Raw genomic sequence first — 20,994 nt, 5'->3', positions numbered from 1 at the left:
AAACAGAATTCATTTTAAAGTTAGGTACCGAATTAACAGAATTTAACTGAATTCAAAAGAATTAAAAATTTAATTCTGTTTAATTCGATCGAATTCAGTTGTTTAATCAGGGAACAAAATAATTGCAGACAAGATACTTTAGTTCATTAACATTTGTGAGAGTCTCTAAGATTTTAGTTTACTTCATCTATTCTACAGTACCAACTTTAATATTACGTTGGCTGCATTTTTCTTTTCATGGAAAACTATTTCCATTAAGCTATACTTTACGTAAAAATAATTCCAACGCACCCCGGCATGTGTAAATGCAGGATGTGAAATATCTTTGGGTGCGTTCGCGTTGGATGCATTAAGCGCTTACAGCACTACACCTATAACACGTTATACAGCGACATATATACATGTATAATATACACACGTGCTCACAGCGCATAAGCTTCCGTCGCGTATCCACCTTTTTTTTTTAACTATAGTTTCATACTTTTCTATCATCGGGAGGTTATGTTCCCCATAAGAAAAAAGTTAAAATCTAAAAATCTGGGTCGCTATAGTTTGTGCCAGTGAATTTTATGAATTTTAAATAGAATTCATATTTATCACTAACTATAATTAGTTAATATTGATAATATAAGATGTAACGTATTATTATAAAGTATTCTTGAAGGAAAAAAAAGTCTGTAAAATTAATAAAATTATGCAACCTCAAAATACCGTTCTGCTTACAGTAAACATACTCGGTAGTCTGGCGCTCCGTTTACAACGGATTTGAACGGGACTTGGCGCTAGATTCTACCGAATCTGTGGATTGAACATCCCGTGTAGGAACCGCCAGGCATACAACAATGCCGATGACTGGCCTATTAATGGCTTGCAATCATTGGCCGATGGTCAAAATACCAGTATTGGGCCATTAATGGGTGATGAGTGGCCCATGGATCTTGTATCGAAATCGCTAGTGATACACTTGGCCAGTCATTCAGTTAATGGTTGGCCGATCAATAGGTAACCTTGGTTGGCCGATGATCGAATTACATCAATGGGCCAGTAATATTCGATAATCGGCCCATGGATTTCGTATCAAAGACACTTATTAGACAATCGGCTAGTCATCCAGCCGATGGTAGACCGATCAATCACTATCGATGGTTTGCCGGGGATTAAACATTTTTTTTTTTATTAACAAAAAGTGATTCTCGTTTTTTTTTCTTTTTTAGTTTAAATATTAAACGAGTTATGTTTTAAATTATTAAATTTTTTTTCTTTGCGACTAGACTATAGATTCATATACTTGTGGACGTTAGTCGAGACTATTCGCTCTGAGTGAAGCCATGGTAGGGGAAATGAAATCGACTGAAGCGTTCGCAGTGGTTACTTTCGGAGTTACGGGAGGCTATTATTCCTAAAATTGTAAGTAAGTACACGTGGAAGTATTTATTTTGTTTTAATTTTAATAAATTAAAAAAAAATGAGACACCAGAGTTGTTGTGTCTTAAAAAATACCAGCAGAAATATTTACTGCAATCTTTTTTATTTTTTATCATTATACGTACTTGTTGTTGATTCGTTTAACTAAAAAACAAAACTGCAATTATTACACTGATAAAAGGATTTATTAACTATTAATAATTTAATTTATTTGAAGACAATTATTTAATTTATTAAACTTTAATAAATATTTTTTAACATTCAATAAATATTTATTTGGTAGGAAAGTACATTTATTAATAGTTAATAACTATTTATTAATAGTTAACGAATATTTATTAACAGTTAATAAATATTTTGTTGAGTGAATTTGTTTTGCTTGTAATATCATATGATATGAAGATTTCATATAAACAAAAATAATTTTTATAAATTATTTGTATTAATTATATTACATTATAATAACGTTTATTGTAAAATACCGAATTCTATCAAAGCTCATAATTATCTTTTGTATTTATAAATATTAAAAAGGTTAATTTATTTAGTGAATTGAATTATTATCATGTATTCCAGCTATAGGATTATAAAAAGTGTCAAAAGAAAATGCTATTTTTGCTTTTGATTTTAAATAAATATTTGCTAACAGTTAAAAAATATTCATTAACAAACAAATCCTTCTATCGGTGTATAAAATTGTCACATATTTTTTATAACTTTTTTTTTTACAATTATTTATAAAATTTATTTATTTTTATGTTTCTTGCTATTGACATACGTATAAAAACATACTCTGACAGCCTCCCGTAGTTCATATTTTGACTGGCGCTGCAGTCACACTCATAGCGAATAGAGATTATAATATATTGTGAGACCTCGCTCCCTACACGTGGTGTGTTAGGTGAAATTAAAAAAAAAATTTTACTTATTTCATTCAATTATTTATTATGTCGCATAATTATTATCGAATAAAAAACATTATGAATTAAAGTCTGTAGATGATAATGATGGCGATAATTATAGTGGAGTTAGAGATGAGGTGAATAAATTAGAAGATTTAGAGGTTAATTCATTTAGAAACTCAAGGTTATGAATTACTATCAAATACTATTGATCACAGTGATCAAGTAATTGAAAATAACGGTGAATTTAATTATTGTGCTAGTGGTAATATAGTGATAGCGATGATCATAATATTGAAAATGATAATGGAATTATTCAGGAACGGGTAAAAAAATACGTAGCGTTGGAAAGCTTAACTTAAGTTAAGTATAATTAAAGTTAAGTACAACTAAATTCAGCAGTACTAATACATTTAAATGTATTGAAGGTAAGTTTCTTGACAAAATATTTTTCAATTGCTAATAACCAAAATTTTTAACTTCCTATTAAGAAAATTAAATAATTTTTTTCAGCTGTCATCCGTGAGAAATTTCCCGACCAACCAGAAGCAGCTAAACTAAGAACCTTAATTGGAACTTGGTTGGCCGGAGCGCCTGATCGAGAACGTGGGCGAGCTTGAAGAATGCACCAAGCTCTCGAATAATCTCAAGACACTTGAAGTTGAAAATTTTCCTTATCAATAAGTTATTAACAAATAGTATATTACACACCTAGGGAAGTAAAGTAAGAAATGTCTCAGATCACATGTAATTGTTGTCCGAGGCGAAGCCGAGGTCAACAAACATGTGATCTGAGGCTTTCTTATTTACTTCCCGTGGAGTGTATACTATTTTTTTGTCCGACGAAGGCGGAAAGCGGCAACTTAGTTTAGCGCAGCGGGACGAAAGTTGCCACTTTCCGCCCGGAGGGCAAAAAAAAGTATTAATTTTTATCTCAGTTTGTTCGTTATATTTTTAAAATTTATTATGCGATTTTATCAAAATAGGTACATCTATAAAATTAAGTGATATAATAGTGATTACTTATGAAATATTGAAATTTACTTATCTATGTTAACTAATGATAATATCGAGTTTTCCAATAACATTGAGAAACCGAGACTTGAAAATTTTCATGATGGCAACAAAAAATTTATGAAAGAATTTATTCTAATCTCTGTTTTTTAATTATATAAATAATGTAGTATTGATTACATATAAGTATGTTAAAATTTATTTATATTGATTTATTATAATAAATATCACCGGCACACAAAAAAAATTAAGTAGAATGTGCATTTGACCGGACCTACCTAAGGGTACGTATTTTGATCCGCTAAATCCGAATTCGAGGTCAGTTTGACCCCTACACCCTCGAAATTTCGAGAAAACTTCGAAAAACCGTAAAAATGATGAAAATTGGCAGTTTTAATGATAAAAAAATTTTTTGGAACTAAACTAAGCGTGATTTTCATGTATTTCGATCCGCTGAATATGAATCGAAACTTTATTGAGACCATGAGCCGTTTTAAATGTAAAAAAATCACACAAACCCTCCAAAATTCCGAAAAAAGTAATTTTTTTTGTTTTTTTACTCTCGTTTTTGACTTTTGAAGACTTAATTGCTTGTGCCTGTAACCAGGGCACCTTCACGTGGTGACGGTAGGCAACAGAACCATCTGGCAGAGTCCCTGGGTTAACGGCGTGTGTGCCGTCATGGCAGGTACAAGTGATAAGTACTTTACGATGCAGGGAGTCGGAGCCCCAGTATCGGCGTCTGGTCAGGGTGAGAAAGCAGGCTCGCAGGCGTCGTTATCAAGCGACTGCAGCTCTTCAGAAGTGGGAAACTTGGCTACTGGAGAGTATACTATTACAAGAAGTAATTCTCATCTGTGTAATAAAAGTCCTGATTCATTTTGTTACATTTGTGGAGAATTCAATTTGGAAAGGAATCGAAGATCTTTATCTGATAAGATCAAACAAATTTATGAAGAATGTTTTGGTCTCCAAATTACTAATTTGGATTAAGCATGTATTCCACATACAATTTGTAGTCGATGTAACATGTGAGAATTTGTGTGATTTTTTCACATTTAAAACGGCTCGTGGTCTCAATACAGTTTCGATTCATATTCAGCGGATCGAAATACATGAAAATCACGCTTAGTTTAGTTCCAAAAAATTTTTTTATCATTAAAACTGCCGATTTTCATCATTTTTACGGTTTTTCGAAGTTTTCTCGAAATTTCGAGGGTGTAGGGGTCAAACTGACCTCGAATTCGGATTTAGCGGACCAAAATACGTACCCTTAGGTAGGTCCGGTCAAATGCACATTCTACTTAATTTTTTTTGTGTGCCGGTGTATTCAATAACGTCTTAAGTTTAATTATTTAAACTTTGCAAGTTTTATTTTTGAAAAAATTTACTTTTCAGATTTTACGTCGTATTCTAAATTCAGAATTTATTATCTATGGGTCGTCTTTAATTAATATCATGTGGCCACTCTAGTAGACCATGTTCGGCTGATGATAGTTCGCCATGGCTGGGCCCAAGTTAGGTTCCAGCCGTTACCCGTTGAACGGCCAATCTTGGTTGCCATTACTGTGCCAGACTAGTATGCTTGGCACCCAATCATGGCCCGACAGTTGGCCATTCATAAAACCCTACACGGGATCCGCTCTTGTCTCGTCTAGAGTCACAATTTCCACACCACAACAATATTGTTGCTTATATTTTCTATATCTTCTACGTTACCTGTTCGTAAGATTTTTTATGAGCTGAATAAGTGAATAGGCGTGTGCTGTTTCCCATAGACATAACCGTTATACGTATACATGTAGATGTAGTAAGGGGCCTCGTCTGTTATGTGAGGCCTATCCACCCAGCTGGCTGAGCAACTTTCTCGTGTCGGCGGAATCGCAAACGCGGAAGGTATACTATATGATAGTACACCAGGAGTTTCATAGTCTGTTCAGCAACAGTGTTCATAGTGATGTGACGTTCGCAAGAGAAGAGAATATGCGCGCGTTCATGCAGTTTCACCGTGTTTACACGTGCTTTGTACATTAATGCTTTAATGTCTGTTTATACGACGTGAATTTTAAAAAATATAATAGTTTTAATGCAAATATCGATAAAATAGTCTTAGTTATTTGTTTACTGATAATTATAAGTTATAAGTTATAATAAAAAAGTAAGTAATAGAAAAATTACCATACGACTAAAAGTAATAAAATCTATTTAGGAAAAAAATAAATTTTGTTTATTATCATAGAAATAACAAGTAGTTATTAATCTTTTATTTCTGATAATAACTATGAATTTATTGATGAATTTAAATGCGGAATATTGATATTGAAAAACATTTATTAGGTCTATTTGAATGTATTTATTACTTAGAACACGTATAAAATAGTTTTATTATTACTTGAAGCTTAACAATAATAATTTACGATCAGAAAAATACCTAACGATAAAACTGTAACAGTTTTTACTGTCTATAGAAGTTAAGAGTATATATTTATTTAAATAGACAAGTATGATAAATGTTTTCATATTTATAATTATAATTAATTTTGTAGATATTTTTAGAACAAATAAGTAGCTAAATAGATGATCAAAAATTGAAAATTAGGTTTTTGTTCTTAATTAAACAGTTAAAAAAGTAACTACATATCTACAAATTTTATTATATTTATATTAATTACAACACATATACATTCATAAATATTTTAAGCATTACTTTAGAACTATAACTACATTTACTGTCAGTAGAAATTAGTAGAACAGAGTCTCGCGATTTACTGATAATTAATATCAGTACAATGCTCTCTAAAATATTTTAGTCTCTCAATTTTTTCATAAGCCTAATTCATAATACATAAGAGAAAAAAAATGACACCATTATAAATTAATGTTTCTGTAATTTTGTTTTTTTATGAAAGATTGAACTTCTTAATGTTTATTCTTATTTAAAAGTACAATAATCTAAATATTATTTTCATTTTTTATTTATATCGAGATTTATCGATAAAGTTTTTATCCGTACATAAGAAAATGTCGATAATCAGATGTATAAATTGTAGATTTTTTGACGTTAAACTTTATAACTTGCACTAAAATTAGTCTTTCCTGAATAATGATTTATAGTCTTTAATAAATGTAATAGTGATAAACAAATACCGAATATATTTAAAATATTCTAATTATTCTACGGTTATATTTGTCTATGTATTACGTGTTGACATCACTATCTCATTAAAGATTTTATTTACAAGGAAAAACTTGATAAGTTGTGATCACTTTATATGAGTAATTTCCATAATATGTATCGTTTCGCCAGTGATAAAAAATTCGAAAAGACAAGTCGTGTTTTTTAATTTTATAGCTTTAAAAAATAATTCAAAAAATTTGAACACAATTGTTATTATTTTTTCCAGATTCTGTATATTTCACTCTAATAATAAGACTACTGCTGCATCGCAATTTTATCTTAGTAAAGTGCAATTGTGGAATAATATTTTCTAAGGTTGCAACATATTTTTTAATAGTATGCGGAATAGCTTATGTAACGAGAATTAGTTATTTTGCAACTATTACCAAATAATATCCTGTCAAAACGAGTGGTTTGCTACAGAACAAAGACATTGGGTCTGATTAACTTTCCGCGAAGAAAATTGTAAATGAGAGAAAATTTAGGTAGTTATTGTTTTCAACATAGTTTGAAAAAAAAATTTTTGTAGTTTTTCGCAACATTTGAAAGAGTTTTATTGAAATCTTCTAAAAAAATTACGAAAAAAATTATTCTTCAATAACTTTCAAGCTATTGTTTCGAACAATTTTAAAATCTAATAATCATTTCTATCCTTGAAATAATTTCATTCAATACTGCAAACTGGATCAAAATCAGATGGTTTATTTGTGAGATATTATTGTGGAAGAAAGTTAATAAAATGTTTTTACAAAAATATTTTTTAGATTTCTTGAACGATCGATTTTCTGAAATCTCATTAAAACTTCCACTTAAAAAGTTGCGTCTAATGTTTAAAAATTAATTGGTTATTTTTCTTCAAAAAGTGCGTCATCGATAAAATATTTGAAAAATAATGAATGTTTCTATTTTTTAAAAGACTTAAACCGGTGACGTTAGCCGAGTCGTCTGAGGCGCATGGCCTATAGAGGACTCGGACTAACTTACCGGCCAGGCGTGGTTCGAATCCCAAGCTGGTCTTAGAAACCAACCTGGTTGATATTCGGCCCTTGCCGCGTAGGTTAAGATTTACACAACCCAAAAAGACCCCAACGTACCACTCCCAACAGTTAAAGTCGGCGATATGACCACAGCAGTTAAAACCGACTCTAAATAATAACACCGGCACACAAAAAAAAAAAGGTGTCTGTACACCGAGCGCCACCTATCTACGGGCATGTTTTTCGACCCACTGAACACGAATTTCAAGTCAGTTTAGGCCGTCCAGCCTTCAATTTCGAGTAAATTGCAAAAAACCCCAAAAATTAGCGAAAATTCGATGTTTTGTAAGAAAAAAAATTTTGAGATCTAAGGCAAGCATAATTTTCATGTATTTTGATCTGTTAAATACTAATTTCGATCGTACTTTAATCATAAACCGTTTTAAATCTAAAAAAATTGTAAAATATCCTTAAAAATTGTGAAAAATTGGGATTATCTTGTTACAGAAAATTTTCAAAAAAAATTTTAATTTTGAGAAATAGTATATTACACTACAAGGGTAGAAAGTTGAGATTCCTACACTGCACACCATGTGCCCGAGGCGAAGCCGAGGGCATCATGGCGGGCAGTTCAGGGCTCTCAAATTTCTGCCCTCGTAGTGTATACTAGTTTTCTTGTTATCCGGTCGAAAGTACGCAAAAAATTGCGTTGAAAAAAATTGATGCCTGCTCCCGACATTTGCGGCACGAGCGAAGCGAGTGCTGCTGGTCGGGAGGGGGGGGGGGAGAGGCATCAAATACACCTGTCAATAAAGATATTAATTTATAATCTATCATATTACTACTTTCTTTTGAGAAAAGATCTTAATTTAATTAAATAAATTTAAAATTATAAATATAATATAAATTAACTTTGATTTTAAAAATTAAAAAAAAATAGAAAAATTAAATAATAATCGTAAAATGCATAGAAAAATAATGAATTTATTTATTTGAAAATATCTATCAGAATAAAAAATATTTCTCGTTTTTTTTTGTAATATAAATATTTAATAAGTCTCATTTCATTAAAATAAATATTTATTTTCTTTATTTAACTTAGTTTCAACCTAAAATCATCGACACATAACAAGACAGATACATTCATAACAATCACAAGTAAGGTTAGGCTTATAAACATAAGTAATAGAGTGAGCGCGACTACTGACTTTCGAACTTTTTGCCGCCTCGTGTCTCGTTGTCAGTGCATGAATACATTATTTCGGCTCCCCGTCGTAGGGCGCATGCGTGACTTGATCACGGCATAAAACTGAGGCTTTCTGCCGTGAAATCGTAGCGGGAACCCCGTACTTTCGACCGGCGTAGTAAGAAATAGTATATTACACACCTGTGGCAAGAAAATGAGAAATGTCTCAGAACACATATATGTTGCCCGAGGCGAAGCCGAGGTCGACATATATGTGATCTGAGATATTTATTATTTTCCTGCCATAGGTTTGTATACTATTTTTCTGTCCGACAGAGGCGGAAAGCGGCAATTTCGTTTAGCGCAGCGGGCCGAAAGTTGACGCTTTCTGCCCGTCGAGCAAAAATTAGTATATTACACACCTGTGGCAAGAAAATGAGAAATGTCTCAGAACACATATATGTTGTACCGCTGCGCTAAACGAAATTGCCGCTTTCCGCCTCTGTCGGACAGAAAAATAGTATACAAACCTATGGCAGGAAAATAATAAATATCTCAGATCACATATATGTCGACCTCGGCTTCGCCTCGGGCAACATATATGTGTTCTGAGACATTTCTCATTTTCTTGCCACAGGTGTGTAATATACTATTTTTGCCCTCCGGGCGGAAAGTGGCAACTTTCGTCCCGCTGCGCTAAACTAAGTTGCCACTTTCCGCCTTCGTCGGACAAAAAAATAGTATACACTCCTCGGGAAGTAAATAAGAAAGCCTCAGATCACATGTTTGTTGACCTCGGCTTCGCCTCGGCCAACAATTACATGTGATCTGAGACATTTCTTACTTTACTCCCCTAGGTGTGTAATATACTATTTCTGCCCTCCAGGCGGAAAGTGGCAACTTTCGGCCCGCTGCGCTAAACGAAATTGCCGCTTTCCGCCTCTGTCGGACAGAAAAATAGTATACAAACCTATGGCAGGAAAATAATAAATATCTCAGACCACATATATGTCGACCTCGGCTTCGCCTCGGGCAACATATATGTGTTCTGAGACATTTCTCATTTTCTTGCCACAGGTGTGTAATATACTAATTTTTGCTCGACGGGCAGAAAGCGTCAACTTTCGGCCCGCTGCGCTAAACGAAAGTGCCGCTTTCTGCCTTCGTCGAGCAAAAAAATAGTATACACTCCACGGGAAGTAAATAAGAAAGCCTCAGATCACATGTTTGTCAACCTCGGCTTCGCCTCGGCCGACAATTACATGTGATCTGAGACATTTCTTACTTTACTTCCCTAGGTGTGTAATATACTATTTTGTATTTCTCAACGTTTCAGGTGAAAATAAGTTGATTCCCGAAAAAAAAGTTTTTATTATACACCCTTATGGCATCCGAGGTGGGTCCCGGGAGCCATAAGGGCGTATTAAATTTTTTTTCTACATTTCTGCACATTTCAGACGAAAATTCGTCGATTCCCGAAAAAAACTATTTTATACACACCGATAGCTTTTCACCGGGGCCTTTTGCCGGAATACGCCTTTATGGTATCTGGAACGCGACATATAAACTTTTGAATGAAAGATATTCTCTGACTCACTTTGTCAAGCTGATTCAGAAAATGGATGAATTTTTTAAAAGTTGCGCTATAAGGACGACTGCAATAGTTAGATTATTATGAAATCTACTAATAATGATATTAGTATTATTATTATTATTATTATTTATTATGCTTTGGATAAAATTTACATTGAAAACGGAACTCAGTGGAGCTGTTTTCACTATGTCCTTAGTTCACCCCGACTTTTACAGCTAAAACGGGTCTGATGTTTCGACTCTGCATTATTATTATTATTCTTTGGATAAAATTTACATTGAAAACGGAACTCAGTTGACCTGTTTTCACTGTATCCATATTCACTCCGACTTTTACTGCCAAAACAGGCGTCTTCTAAGGCGGCGAATTGAACTACAAAGGATTTGGAAACTTTTACAGCTTAAACGGGTCTGATATTTCGACTCGGGTAGCTTGTTTAATTCGAGCTTTAAGTGATTGCCTGAGATCCTTGAAGCGTTGCTCATGATAAACTGATTTATCACGCTTAGCCAGCTGACGATGGTATTCTTTGTTCTTTAAGTCAACAATATATCGGTCGTAAACCATAAACTAATAAAAAAAAGAAAAAAAAAAAAAAAGGCTTAAAAACTCATGATTTCAAGTGACTTGAAATTAATTTTTAAGTATAATTTTATTGTAGAAAAAAAATATTTTATAACTGATACTTTTTTCTATCAGTATTAAAAATTACATTTTACTCATACATGATTTGGTTATGATTTATAAATTTCTTAATTTACAATAATATTGACTGTTTTAAATGATACATTGATTAACAACTTGATTTCAATTAATTTCTAAAGATAAAAACTCCTGCACTTTTATTACAATTAACTGTGATCTGGTAAATAAATTTTCTATACGAAGAAAATTCTCCTTATAAGCTTTCAAAAGTTTACTTTATTCAAATAATTTCAATAGACTTAGTCATTAATACAATTAAAGAACTTTTTCCTCCGAGTAAAATTTCCTTCAATGTAGATTTCATTAAAATTTTTTATTTTAGAAAATAGTTAATCCTTGAGATATTAAATAAACACAATCTTCGATAGAAAGTATATTTGATAGACTCACATAATAATCTAAAAAAAAATTATTAGATCCCGTCAATAAATCTTTTAAGCATACTGTTTTTCACGCAATATTTTATCTCTTGATTGAAAGGAATTAGTCGTGAATCATTAATTGGTCGGAATAACAAAAAAAAAAAAATAAAACGAAAGAAATCTTTATTTTAGATCATATTTCTTTACTATTATTAATATTAGTTATTTCTTTACTATTATTTAATATTAGTTATTTAAAGCTTCAATCTAAAACTAGAGAAGAGGTAGAAGTGAGAAAAATATGTATTGAATAGAAAGCTTACTATTTTAAAATAGAGATTCCGTACACATTTTAAAAAAAGGGTTTCTCCAAAGTTCAATTTTCAATACTAATTAAACCAATTCGAACCGGTAAATTTTTAACTGATGCCAATTTCATCAAAATCGGTTGATCCGTTTGAAAATTATCGTTGCCAAGGAATTTCGAAAAAATGTTTTTTCAAACAATTTCTATATTTTTCTCGGATTGTCTATAACGTAATAAATCAACTTTTAGGGCTTTAAAACCTGTAATGAACGCCACCACGGTCGTCAAAATCGGTTGAATGGTTCACTGATAAAAAAATTGACTTGACTCAAGAGCCAAAGTCTTGAACCAAGAATACCATTTTGAAGAAAATGATTTTCTTGAGTCAAGAGAATAAATTCTTGAGCTAAGAAATTATTCTTGGTCTAAGAAACTTTTCTTGAGTCAAGAATTTATTCTCTTGACTCAAGAAAATCATTTTCTTCGAAATGAAATTCTTGGTTCAAGAGTTTGGCTCTTGAGTCAAGTCAATTTTTTTATCAGTGTTCATACCCAAGACATTTAGTTTTGGAAAATTGAATTTGAAAAAAAAAGGGGTTTTTTGAAATAATTTATGAATTCTAGGTCGAATGGGATTTCTTTCAGAGAAAATGTTCTTACTGAATACAAATTTGATTTTTGAGCTCAAAGAATTCTATCTTGATGCTTGGAGAGCACAAAATAGCTGTAATGTTTTTACTTGAATAGATTAAAAAAAACTTCATAAAAGATAGAATTTGAAGCGCTTTGCATTAGAAGTTAGCGCGAAATTGCCGGGATGGTCTGTAGGGTTGATGTTTTACTTATTTTTTTTTCTTAAAAATTGCGATTTATTATTTTTTAACTGACTTATTAAAAATGTAACTCAAAGTTTTCTCCTTACAAAATTGATGATTGTATATATTTTTGTGAGGGATAACAAATGACGCGTAAAAAGATGTATTTTTTAATGTAATTTATAGGGCTGTACAATTTGGCTAGTTAAGCCGAATAGAAAAGTTAGCTAAATTAACCGGTTAATTGAGCTTAGCTAACGGCTAACCGGCTAATTTTTTAACTTTCCGCTAAGAAAATCAATGATTTTCGAAAAATTGGGAAGTTATTGGTTTTACCCCGTTTTGCAAAAATCGAGGTTTCGACAGATCTCGACGTTTTGAAGTCCTAAAAAGCTTTGCTGACTATTTTTACGATGATATCCGTACGTGTGTGTGTGTGTGTGTGTTTTTTTTTTTTTTTTTTTTTTTTATTAGAGGGGAGAATCCTTTTTGCGGATTCCAAGCATAGCTGTTTCGCCTGGATATGTGAAGACGCGACGCAGCGTCATACTAAAACTCGACGCTAACGCCTCTACTCACTAAACCCTAAACCCCTTTTCTTCTTTCCTCTAATCTCTCATGGAAACCGCCCTCAAGCATTACTTCGTGAGAGGAGGATCTAGCTACTGCTCTTCCTTCTGATGGCTAAGGTGTTAACTTCCTTCCTTCTATCTTCTTATATTTGCTCTTCTTCTTTCGGTGGAACGCAAGTCTGTGAGGACTTCTGTAGCAAACGTGTTGGTAGCGTTCCAGGCAGCTTCTGATGACTACATTGCTTTCACTAGTGAATCTGGTTGAGGATCCTCTCCAACTCTTCACGCTGTGAATCAAAACGAGGACATACAAAGAAGACGTGCTTCGCATCTTCAGCAATTCCTGGGCAGGACGGGCACTCCGAAGAATCATCGTGTTTAAAGCGGTGTAGATACTCTCGAAAACACCCGTGTCCCGACAACATCTGTGTAAGATAGTAATTGACCTCGTCGTGATTCCGGTTAAGCCAAATGTCGATCCGAGGTATGAGGTGGTGCGTCCACCTACCCTTTTCTGCGGCATCCCATTGCAGTTTCCATCGGCCTATGCTGTTCTGCCGTTTTTCAATTATAAGTTCTTCAGGGCTCAGTGCAGTTGACCTTTTTCGTTGGTAAAGGGCCCGTCTTTCCTCTGCTAGTACTCGAAGAGGTAGGGTTCCGGCAATGACGCACACTGCTTCTTCTGATATTGTGCGAAAGGCACTGGCAACTCTCAGGGCGCTCTGTCTATAAATTGGACCCGCTTTTCTTCATTATTCTTGCGTCTCTAATGCGTCAGCCCAAATGGATATGCCATATGTGAGCACGGATGTTACTACTGATGACAGCAGTAGTCTTCTGCTCTGCTTTGATCCACCAAAGTTAGGCATCAGTCGTGCTAGGCTCGCTCTAACTACTGATGCTTTGGCAGTCACATGTTCGTCTTGTTGCTTGAAATTGAGTCGAGCATCAAGCATCACTCCCAGGTACCGAATGTACGGTTGTGATGTGATCTCATGTTCTCCAACTTGTAACTTGATGGTTTCCATCGCTTTCCTGCTGGTAATGAGCACTGCTTCGGTTTTATACTTAGCTAATTGCAAGTTCACCGTATCCATCCATAAGTTAATCCGTCTAAATGTAATGTCGAAGGTCAGATTTATCTCTTCGAGATGCTTCGCGACAATCACCACGGACATCATCTGCATATGCTACCAGTTTCACTTCTGCTGGCAATGCTATTTTCAGGAGACCATCATACATGATGTTCCATAGCAGAGGACCTAGAACTAAGCCCTGTGGTACACCACCAGTAATATCATACTCCTTAGGACCACTTTTTGTGTCATATTTGAGGACTCTGTTTGTGAAGTAGCTTGCTACCATTCTACGCAAATACCCTGGAACTCGTTTCTCTTCGAGGGCGCGCATTACGCAGTCCCAGTTAGCAGAGTTGAAAGCATTTTTTATGTTTAATGCAGCCCCTAAACAATACTTTTTTGTGCCGCGATTCCATCTCTTTCCAGCAATCGCATCCTTAGCTGTGTTAACGACCAGGTTGATTGCATCTAGGGTTGACCGTCCTTTTCGGAAACCAAATTGGTTGTCTGCCAGGAGTGAATCAACTACTGCTTCTATTATTTGGTGAATTATCCGCTCTAATATCTTACCCGCCATGTCTAACATGCAGAGTGGACGGTAAGATGATGGTTCGTCAGGTGGCTTCTTTCCTTTCGGGAGCAGTACAAGTCTTTGCCGCTTCCACCTTTCAGGAAAGACTCCTTCCTTGAGATACGCATTGTAGGTATCTATTAATAATGCCGGCGCTGCTTTAATAGATGTTTTTAAAGCAATATTTGGAATTCCATCCAATCCCGGCGCCTTATTATTCCCTACACGATTGCATGCCTCCATCAATTCTTCCTCTGTGACAGGTGGGATGGAGGGATTAATATGGCTCTTTACCGTAAGATGGACGGTGGCGTTGTTTGCTCGGTGGGTCTTATATACGTGACTGAATAAAGTAGTCAGTACTTGTCTCGGATAGCTTAACTGGTAGAGCCCTTGGCGCGTAACCGAGAGATCTGGGTTCGATTCCCAGTCTGGGCTGTCTGATTATTTTTTTTTTTTTTCAATTACGGAAAAAATTCCCACTGAGTAGGTCCCCCCCTTTCCCCTATCCGTTCTTTCCCAACTCCCTTAAAATTTGCTTTAATATGGCTCTTTACCGTAAGATGGACGGTGGCGTTGTTTGCTCGGTGGGTCTTATATACGTGACTGAATAAAGTAGTCAGTACTTGTCTCGGATAGCTTAACTGGTAGAGCCCTTGGCGCGTAACCGAGAGATCTGGGTTCGATTCCCAGTCTGGGCTGTCTGATTATTTTTTCAATTACGGAAAAATTCCCACTGAGTAGGTCCCCCCCTTTCCCCTATCCGTTCTTTCCCAACTCCCTTAAAATTTGCTTTAATATTTGCTTCCTCTGTGACAAGGATTACCAATTGTGTAATTCTTTAAATAGTTGCAAAACCGTGGCAAAACAAATTTTTAAATCGCAAAGTACTCTCTAATGCTCCGCATCATGAGTCGTGCAAAATGAAGAACCCGGTAGACTTGAATTGACAACAGTCGTTTAAGGTTGCATTACGCTAGATTTTCAATGAGATCAAGTACACGGTTTATAAATTGTATAAGTACACAAGATGTTAGGCGAGTATTTTTAAACCAATGAAATATTTTTTCTTAAATGGAATGAAATAAGATGACTTCATACAAGGACTGAGGTGACTGAACGAGCTGAAGGTGAGGTCTAGCACGACACTAAGTTTGAAACTATGTTTTATTCTATGTCCTACTGTATTATATGTTTCATGACTACGCACATCGAAAAATTAAATTTTTACGCAACACACGTGGTTAGGATACGGGTTAAGATTAAGACCACGATCTCATATTCTAATTCAAATGTCATCTTTATTACAGTGAAATATGATTATTCTGGTAAGTCTGTAATGAAATTGGAAACTAGTTCCCTCGAGAGAAAATCAAATCTACTCATTTATTTACACTAGTCTGAAATTTGCTTGTTTTTATTGACTAATAAATATGTTTATAAAATAAATTTTTATGACCATGATTGCTACATCGCAAATGTTAATGTCGCGTCTAGTGAACGTATAAATTGAGAATGGTTCTGATTAGTAGATAAAAATAGATTTTTTTGCTCGGTGTAAATCAAGTTTTCTATTCATTTTCTGTTACTTTCACTGATACTTTATTAGTTGTTTATTAATAGATTAATTTTCCTTATCCTCATTGAATATTTATAAGTAACAATCTCTACCGTTTAGATTTAAATTTATAGTACCTGGATGGCCGAGCTTTGCTCGGTCTTTTTTTTTTTTTTTTTTTTCGGTAAATCGTGTTTTTTAGAAATTATATTTAGATACGAGTTACAAACTGATGAAATATGAAGAATATTTTTCGATCTTACCGACATAACAATAAAAAAAGACCATTCGATAGCCGAAATGGAAGAAGATTTTAGAGTGAATCCAACAACTACTAAAATAATAATTTCCAAAATGAATGCAAGAGTAAAATTCCATTAAATAGACAGAGAAAGTAAGTAATTTTTGGCCCAAACTAATGGTGAGGTATGCAAATTAAAGTTTATTTGATAAGCTTTCAGATGCAATTTATAAAAATTTTGATAGGATATCGCGTTCAATTGTAATTGCATAGAAATATGGTAAAAGTGAAAATTTTTGCGATTTTTTGAAATTTTTGAATCGCTGTCATTTCTAAACAAATCAACAGATTTGGCTTATCTTAGAACTTAACCTCAGAAATCGTCCAAAAAATGAGAATGTTATGTTTCATTGAAATCCGTTCAGAATTATACGGAAAAAAAAATATTGCTACTGGAGCCATCTATTAGAGAGCTACTCGTAGAGCGCTACGACAGCAAAACGTTTTCCTACAGTAGCGATACTATATAGCTCTGGTAGGAATACTTTAGTTAGCTAGAATCGCTAACTACATTTTTCAACGGCGCCGTCTAACATAACTTCATACACACGTACCAATATCTATTAACTGAATAACAATATTTATAAATAATGATTTCAATACATAATAATATTTATAAATAATAATGTCAAAAATTATATTTATTAATTGATGAATTTGAAATGATTTATTCAATTTTGATTGGATAAAAAAATTAAATTAAATGACATAAACAAAGTCAATAAAAAATTTTGATAATTATAATAAATTATGATTTAAATAAAAACATGGTTCCATATTATTTATTACTAATAAATATAAATAAAAATTAATTTAGCAGATATTTAATAATTTTTAGAATTTTTTTAATAAATAAATTATGGTAAAAAAAATGAAAAAAAAAATTGACTTGTAGAAATTTTAAAAAATCATAAATGCAATTTTTTAAAAATAATTTCTCAGAAAAAATTTATTTGTTAAATAAAATTAAAAAATTATCAAGTGACTGTTAACTTTAACGTCATTAAATAAAATTATAATCAGAAGTTTGACAATTTTAAAAAAATAATAAATAAATATACGAAAATAACAATTAAAAAAAAAATGTCTAAAAATTAGAAAAAAAACTTTCAGTATAATTTTTTTATTTTAACTAAGTTTAAATTTGTTTAAGAATAAAAAAAAAAACATAAGCTATGCACTAATTTATTAGTTATCCATCACTATAAAATTAATTTACTACTCGATATAATAAATAAATTTGCATCAATCCATAAATAATATTTTATTTGGTAGTCATCAGGGAATTCACGATAAACAAAACAAATATTTTTGAGGTTAAGAAGTATGTCAACACATAAGACTGCGCGCGAAATCAGACTACAGCGAGGCGTTTACTGCTCTCAGCAATCCCGTTTGGCTCTCCTAGCAATACGGTTTAGCTATTTTAGCTAACTAATGTATTCCTGTCAGAGCGATCTACTAAATGGCTCTAGTAAGAATCTAACAGTTAGTAAAGTGGGGATAGCTACAGTAGCATTACAGTATGGCTCTGAGAGCGATATTTTTAATTTTTTTTTCCGTGTAAGAGAGTTATAAAAGAGAGAGCCGGTAATATATATATATATATATATATATATATATATATATATATATATATATATATATATATATATATATATATATATATATATATATATATATATATATATACACATATATATATAATATATAAAATTCTCGTGTCACAATGTTCGTTCCCATACTCTTCCGAAACGGCTTGACCGATTCTCATGAAAATTTTTATGCATATTCAGTAAGTCTGAGAATCGGCTACTATCTATTTTTCTAACCTCTAAGTGATAAGGGGTGTTCACCCTAAAAATTTTTTTTTTATTTTTTTAATAAAATTTTTTTTTTTTTATTTTTTTATTATGTGGCATCAAAAAATACATACAACTCTAAATTTGCACTTTTTTATCACCAACCCTTGCTTTTTAATAGTCATTTTCATAATTTTATCATTTTCTATCCCGCTCGATAACATCAATTATTATCACTTGGTAAGTTATCCCCTCCATGTGTCTACCGGTGTCATTCTCACCCTGTAAACAGCACGGAGTAGGGATGTTACCTATTCGCTCTGAGTGAAGCCATGGTAGGGGAAATGAAATCGACTGAAGCGTTCGCAGTGATTACTTTCGGAGTTACGGGAGGCTATTATTCCTAAAATTATAAGCAAGTACACGTGGAAGTATTTATTTTGTTTTAATTTTAATAAATTAAAAAAAAATGAGACACCAGAGTTGTTGTGTCTTAAAAAATACCAGCAGAAATATTTACTGCATTCTTTTTTATTTTTTATCATTATACGTACTTGTTGTTGATTCGTTTAACTAAAAAACAAAACTGCAATTATTACACTGATAAAAGGATTTATTAACTATTAATAATTTAATTTATTTGAAGACAATTATTTAATTTATTAAACTTTAATAAATATTTTTTAACATTCAATAAATATTTATTTGGTAGGAAAGTACATTTATTAATAGTTAATAACTATTTATTAATAGTTAACGAATATTTATTAACAGTTAATAAATATTTTGTTGAGTGAATTTGTTTTGCTTGTAATATCATATGATATGAAGATTTCTTATAAACAAAAATAATTTTTATAAATTATTTGTATTAATTATATTACATTATAATAACGTTTATTGTAAAATACCGAATTCTATCATAGCTCATAATTATCTTTTGTATTTATAAATATTAAAAAGGTTAATTTATTTAGTGAATTGCGCATGTATCCTATTCTTTCCCGCTTCAGGATATATTCATATCCTATTCTTTCCCGCTTCACAGCATTATTTATATTTGTAAAAATGTAGAACGCTTCACGATTTTGCGTGTCATCCTGTGAAGGATGTGAAGAGTTGATGTGAAGCGTTCCACATTTTTTACAAATATAAATAATGCTGTGAAGCGGGAAAGAATAGGAGTTACGGTAATTATTACGTGAAGCGTTCCACATTCACGTAACAGGATATTGGTAGGGAAGGATTGAGAAAGGAATGTGGAGAGGATCATCTTAATGTGAGTTTATAGAATATGAGAGAAAAAATTATTAGATAGCTCGGACTGGGATTCGAACCCAGAACCTTCCGAAGACATGTCGGCTACTCTACCATTTGAGCTATCCGGTCTATACTAAATTTCCTTTCGATTATTCTATATACATTAAGCCACACCGTCCATCTTACGAAAACGCGTTTTTCTCGAAACTACTTTTTGGAACTAATGAGAACTGTAATTTACATAAATATGAACCGATTTGCAACTTTTTTTTTCCCCGTATTCGTCTATTCAGTAGCTATAGTTGCACGTAGGGGATTTTGGAAATTTTGATTTTTAAGATTTTTTAGGGCTGTTTGAATCCAAAAAAATGAGGAAAAAAAATGAAAAAATTTTTAATATGTCGCTATTTTTTTTTCAATCCAAATTGTCAAAATCCCCTACGTGCAACGATAACCACATGCATGCAGATTACAACGCTGTTTCGTTTTTTTGTTTTAGATAATCCGTTTTTTAGTTAGAGATCGCATCATGGAGGAGGAAATTTTTTTTCTTGCTCTCCTAGCCGAAAGTAGGCTCTTCCTGGCAGCAATTTACTCCAGGAAGAGCAACTTATGGCCTGCTCTAACGCATGCGCGCTACGCATATTTTCTGGCTCGGCAGCACAGAACCTCGCTTTCTTTCGCATTTTCGTGGCGCGACCGGCCTATACAGCGAGTTTCAACTGTATATATAACAGTCACAACATCGTCTGTATGTAACATGTCAGCGCATAAACTAACCAAAAAATATCAAAAAAATAAAAATAATTTTTAACTAGATCATTGTTAATGAACTATTTAATAATAATACTGCACAAATAATTTATATAAAAAGTTTAAAAAATAAAACATAATAGTTTTGTGAATTTTATTTGCTTTTTTTTATATTTCGATAGTTAGTAAAGCAATGTTTATAAAACGATCCATGTACTCTACAAACTTGTAATAATATTTTAATTTCAATCTTTTTTAGCCGTCGAATTCTAATTAAAAACTCATTTTTAATCAACTTAAAAAAATAAATTCTGTAATGAGAATGAGTTTAAATATTTGTGACAAATTCTGTGCATCATATCACTCTTAATCAGAGCATTTGTAAGTAAAGTTTAAAATAACATTTTTTTTCAATTTATTAACTTTTATTTTTTTTTTTTTTTTATACCCGCCCCGACCAGCAAAGCCTCGGCTTTGCAAAAGTTGGGCGGCGCCCCCCTCACGCCCGGCAAAACCTCGGCTTCGCCTCAGTTTTGCAAGAACCCTTCCACGGGGTTGCGTACTTTCGGCTGGAGAGCAAGAAAAATAGTATACAACCCATGACCAGAATGTTGGATACCCTGACGTATGGGA

At 32.8% G+C, this 20,994-nt stretch overlaps 2 protein-coding genes and 2 long non-coding RNA genes across 4 annotated transcripts in view; 2 read left to right on the top strand and 2 right to left on the bottom strand.

The window, feature by feature from the left end:
- Positions 1–735: 735 nt before the first annotated feature.
- Positions 736–1,455, top strand: LOC123264368. The gene is made up of 2 exons (XR_006509315.1): positions 736–1,186; positions 1,272–1,455. It is a non-coding gene; the product is annotated as an uncharacterized LOC123264368 (long non-coding RNA).
- LOC123264367 lies at positions 1,309–1,641 on the bottom strand. Its single transcript, XR_006509313.1, has 2 exons — positions 1,551–1,641; positions 1,309–1,399 (listed from the first exon to the last, which is right to left on the bottom strand). It is a non-coding gene; the product is annotated as an uncharacterized LOC123264367 (long non-coding RNA).
- A 3,642-nt stretch (positions 1,642–5,283) lies between these two features.
- Positions 5,284–20,994, top strand: part of LOC123264365 (alpha-tocopherol transfer protein) — a 60,454-nt gene continuing 44,743 nt past the window's right edge. The window contains exon 1 of the mRNA XM_044727619.1: positions 5,284–5,499. The gene's annotated coding sequence lies outside the window, so the exon portion shown is untranslated. The remainder of the gene's footprint in view (positions 5,500–20,994) is intronic.
- Positions 13,790–14,134, bottom strand: LOC123263037. The gene has a single exon (XM_044725557.1). The coding sequence runs from the start codon at positions 14,132–14,134 to the stop codon at positions 13,790–13,792; it is 345 nt and encodes a 114-aa protein (XP_044581492.1).

Source organism: Cotesia glomerata, linkage group LG4 (assembly GCF_020080835.1).
Source record: "Cotesia glomerata isolate CgM1 linkage group LG4, MPM_Cglom_v2.3, whole genome shotgun sequence".
Lineage (NCBI taxonomy): Eukaryota > Metazoa > Arthropoda > Insecta > Hymenoptera > Braconidae > Cotesia > Cotesia glomerata.
This window is presented reverse-complemented; position numbering and strand designations above follow the sequence as displayed.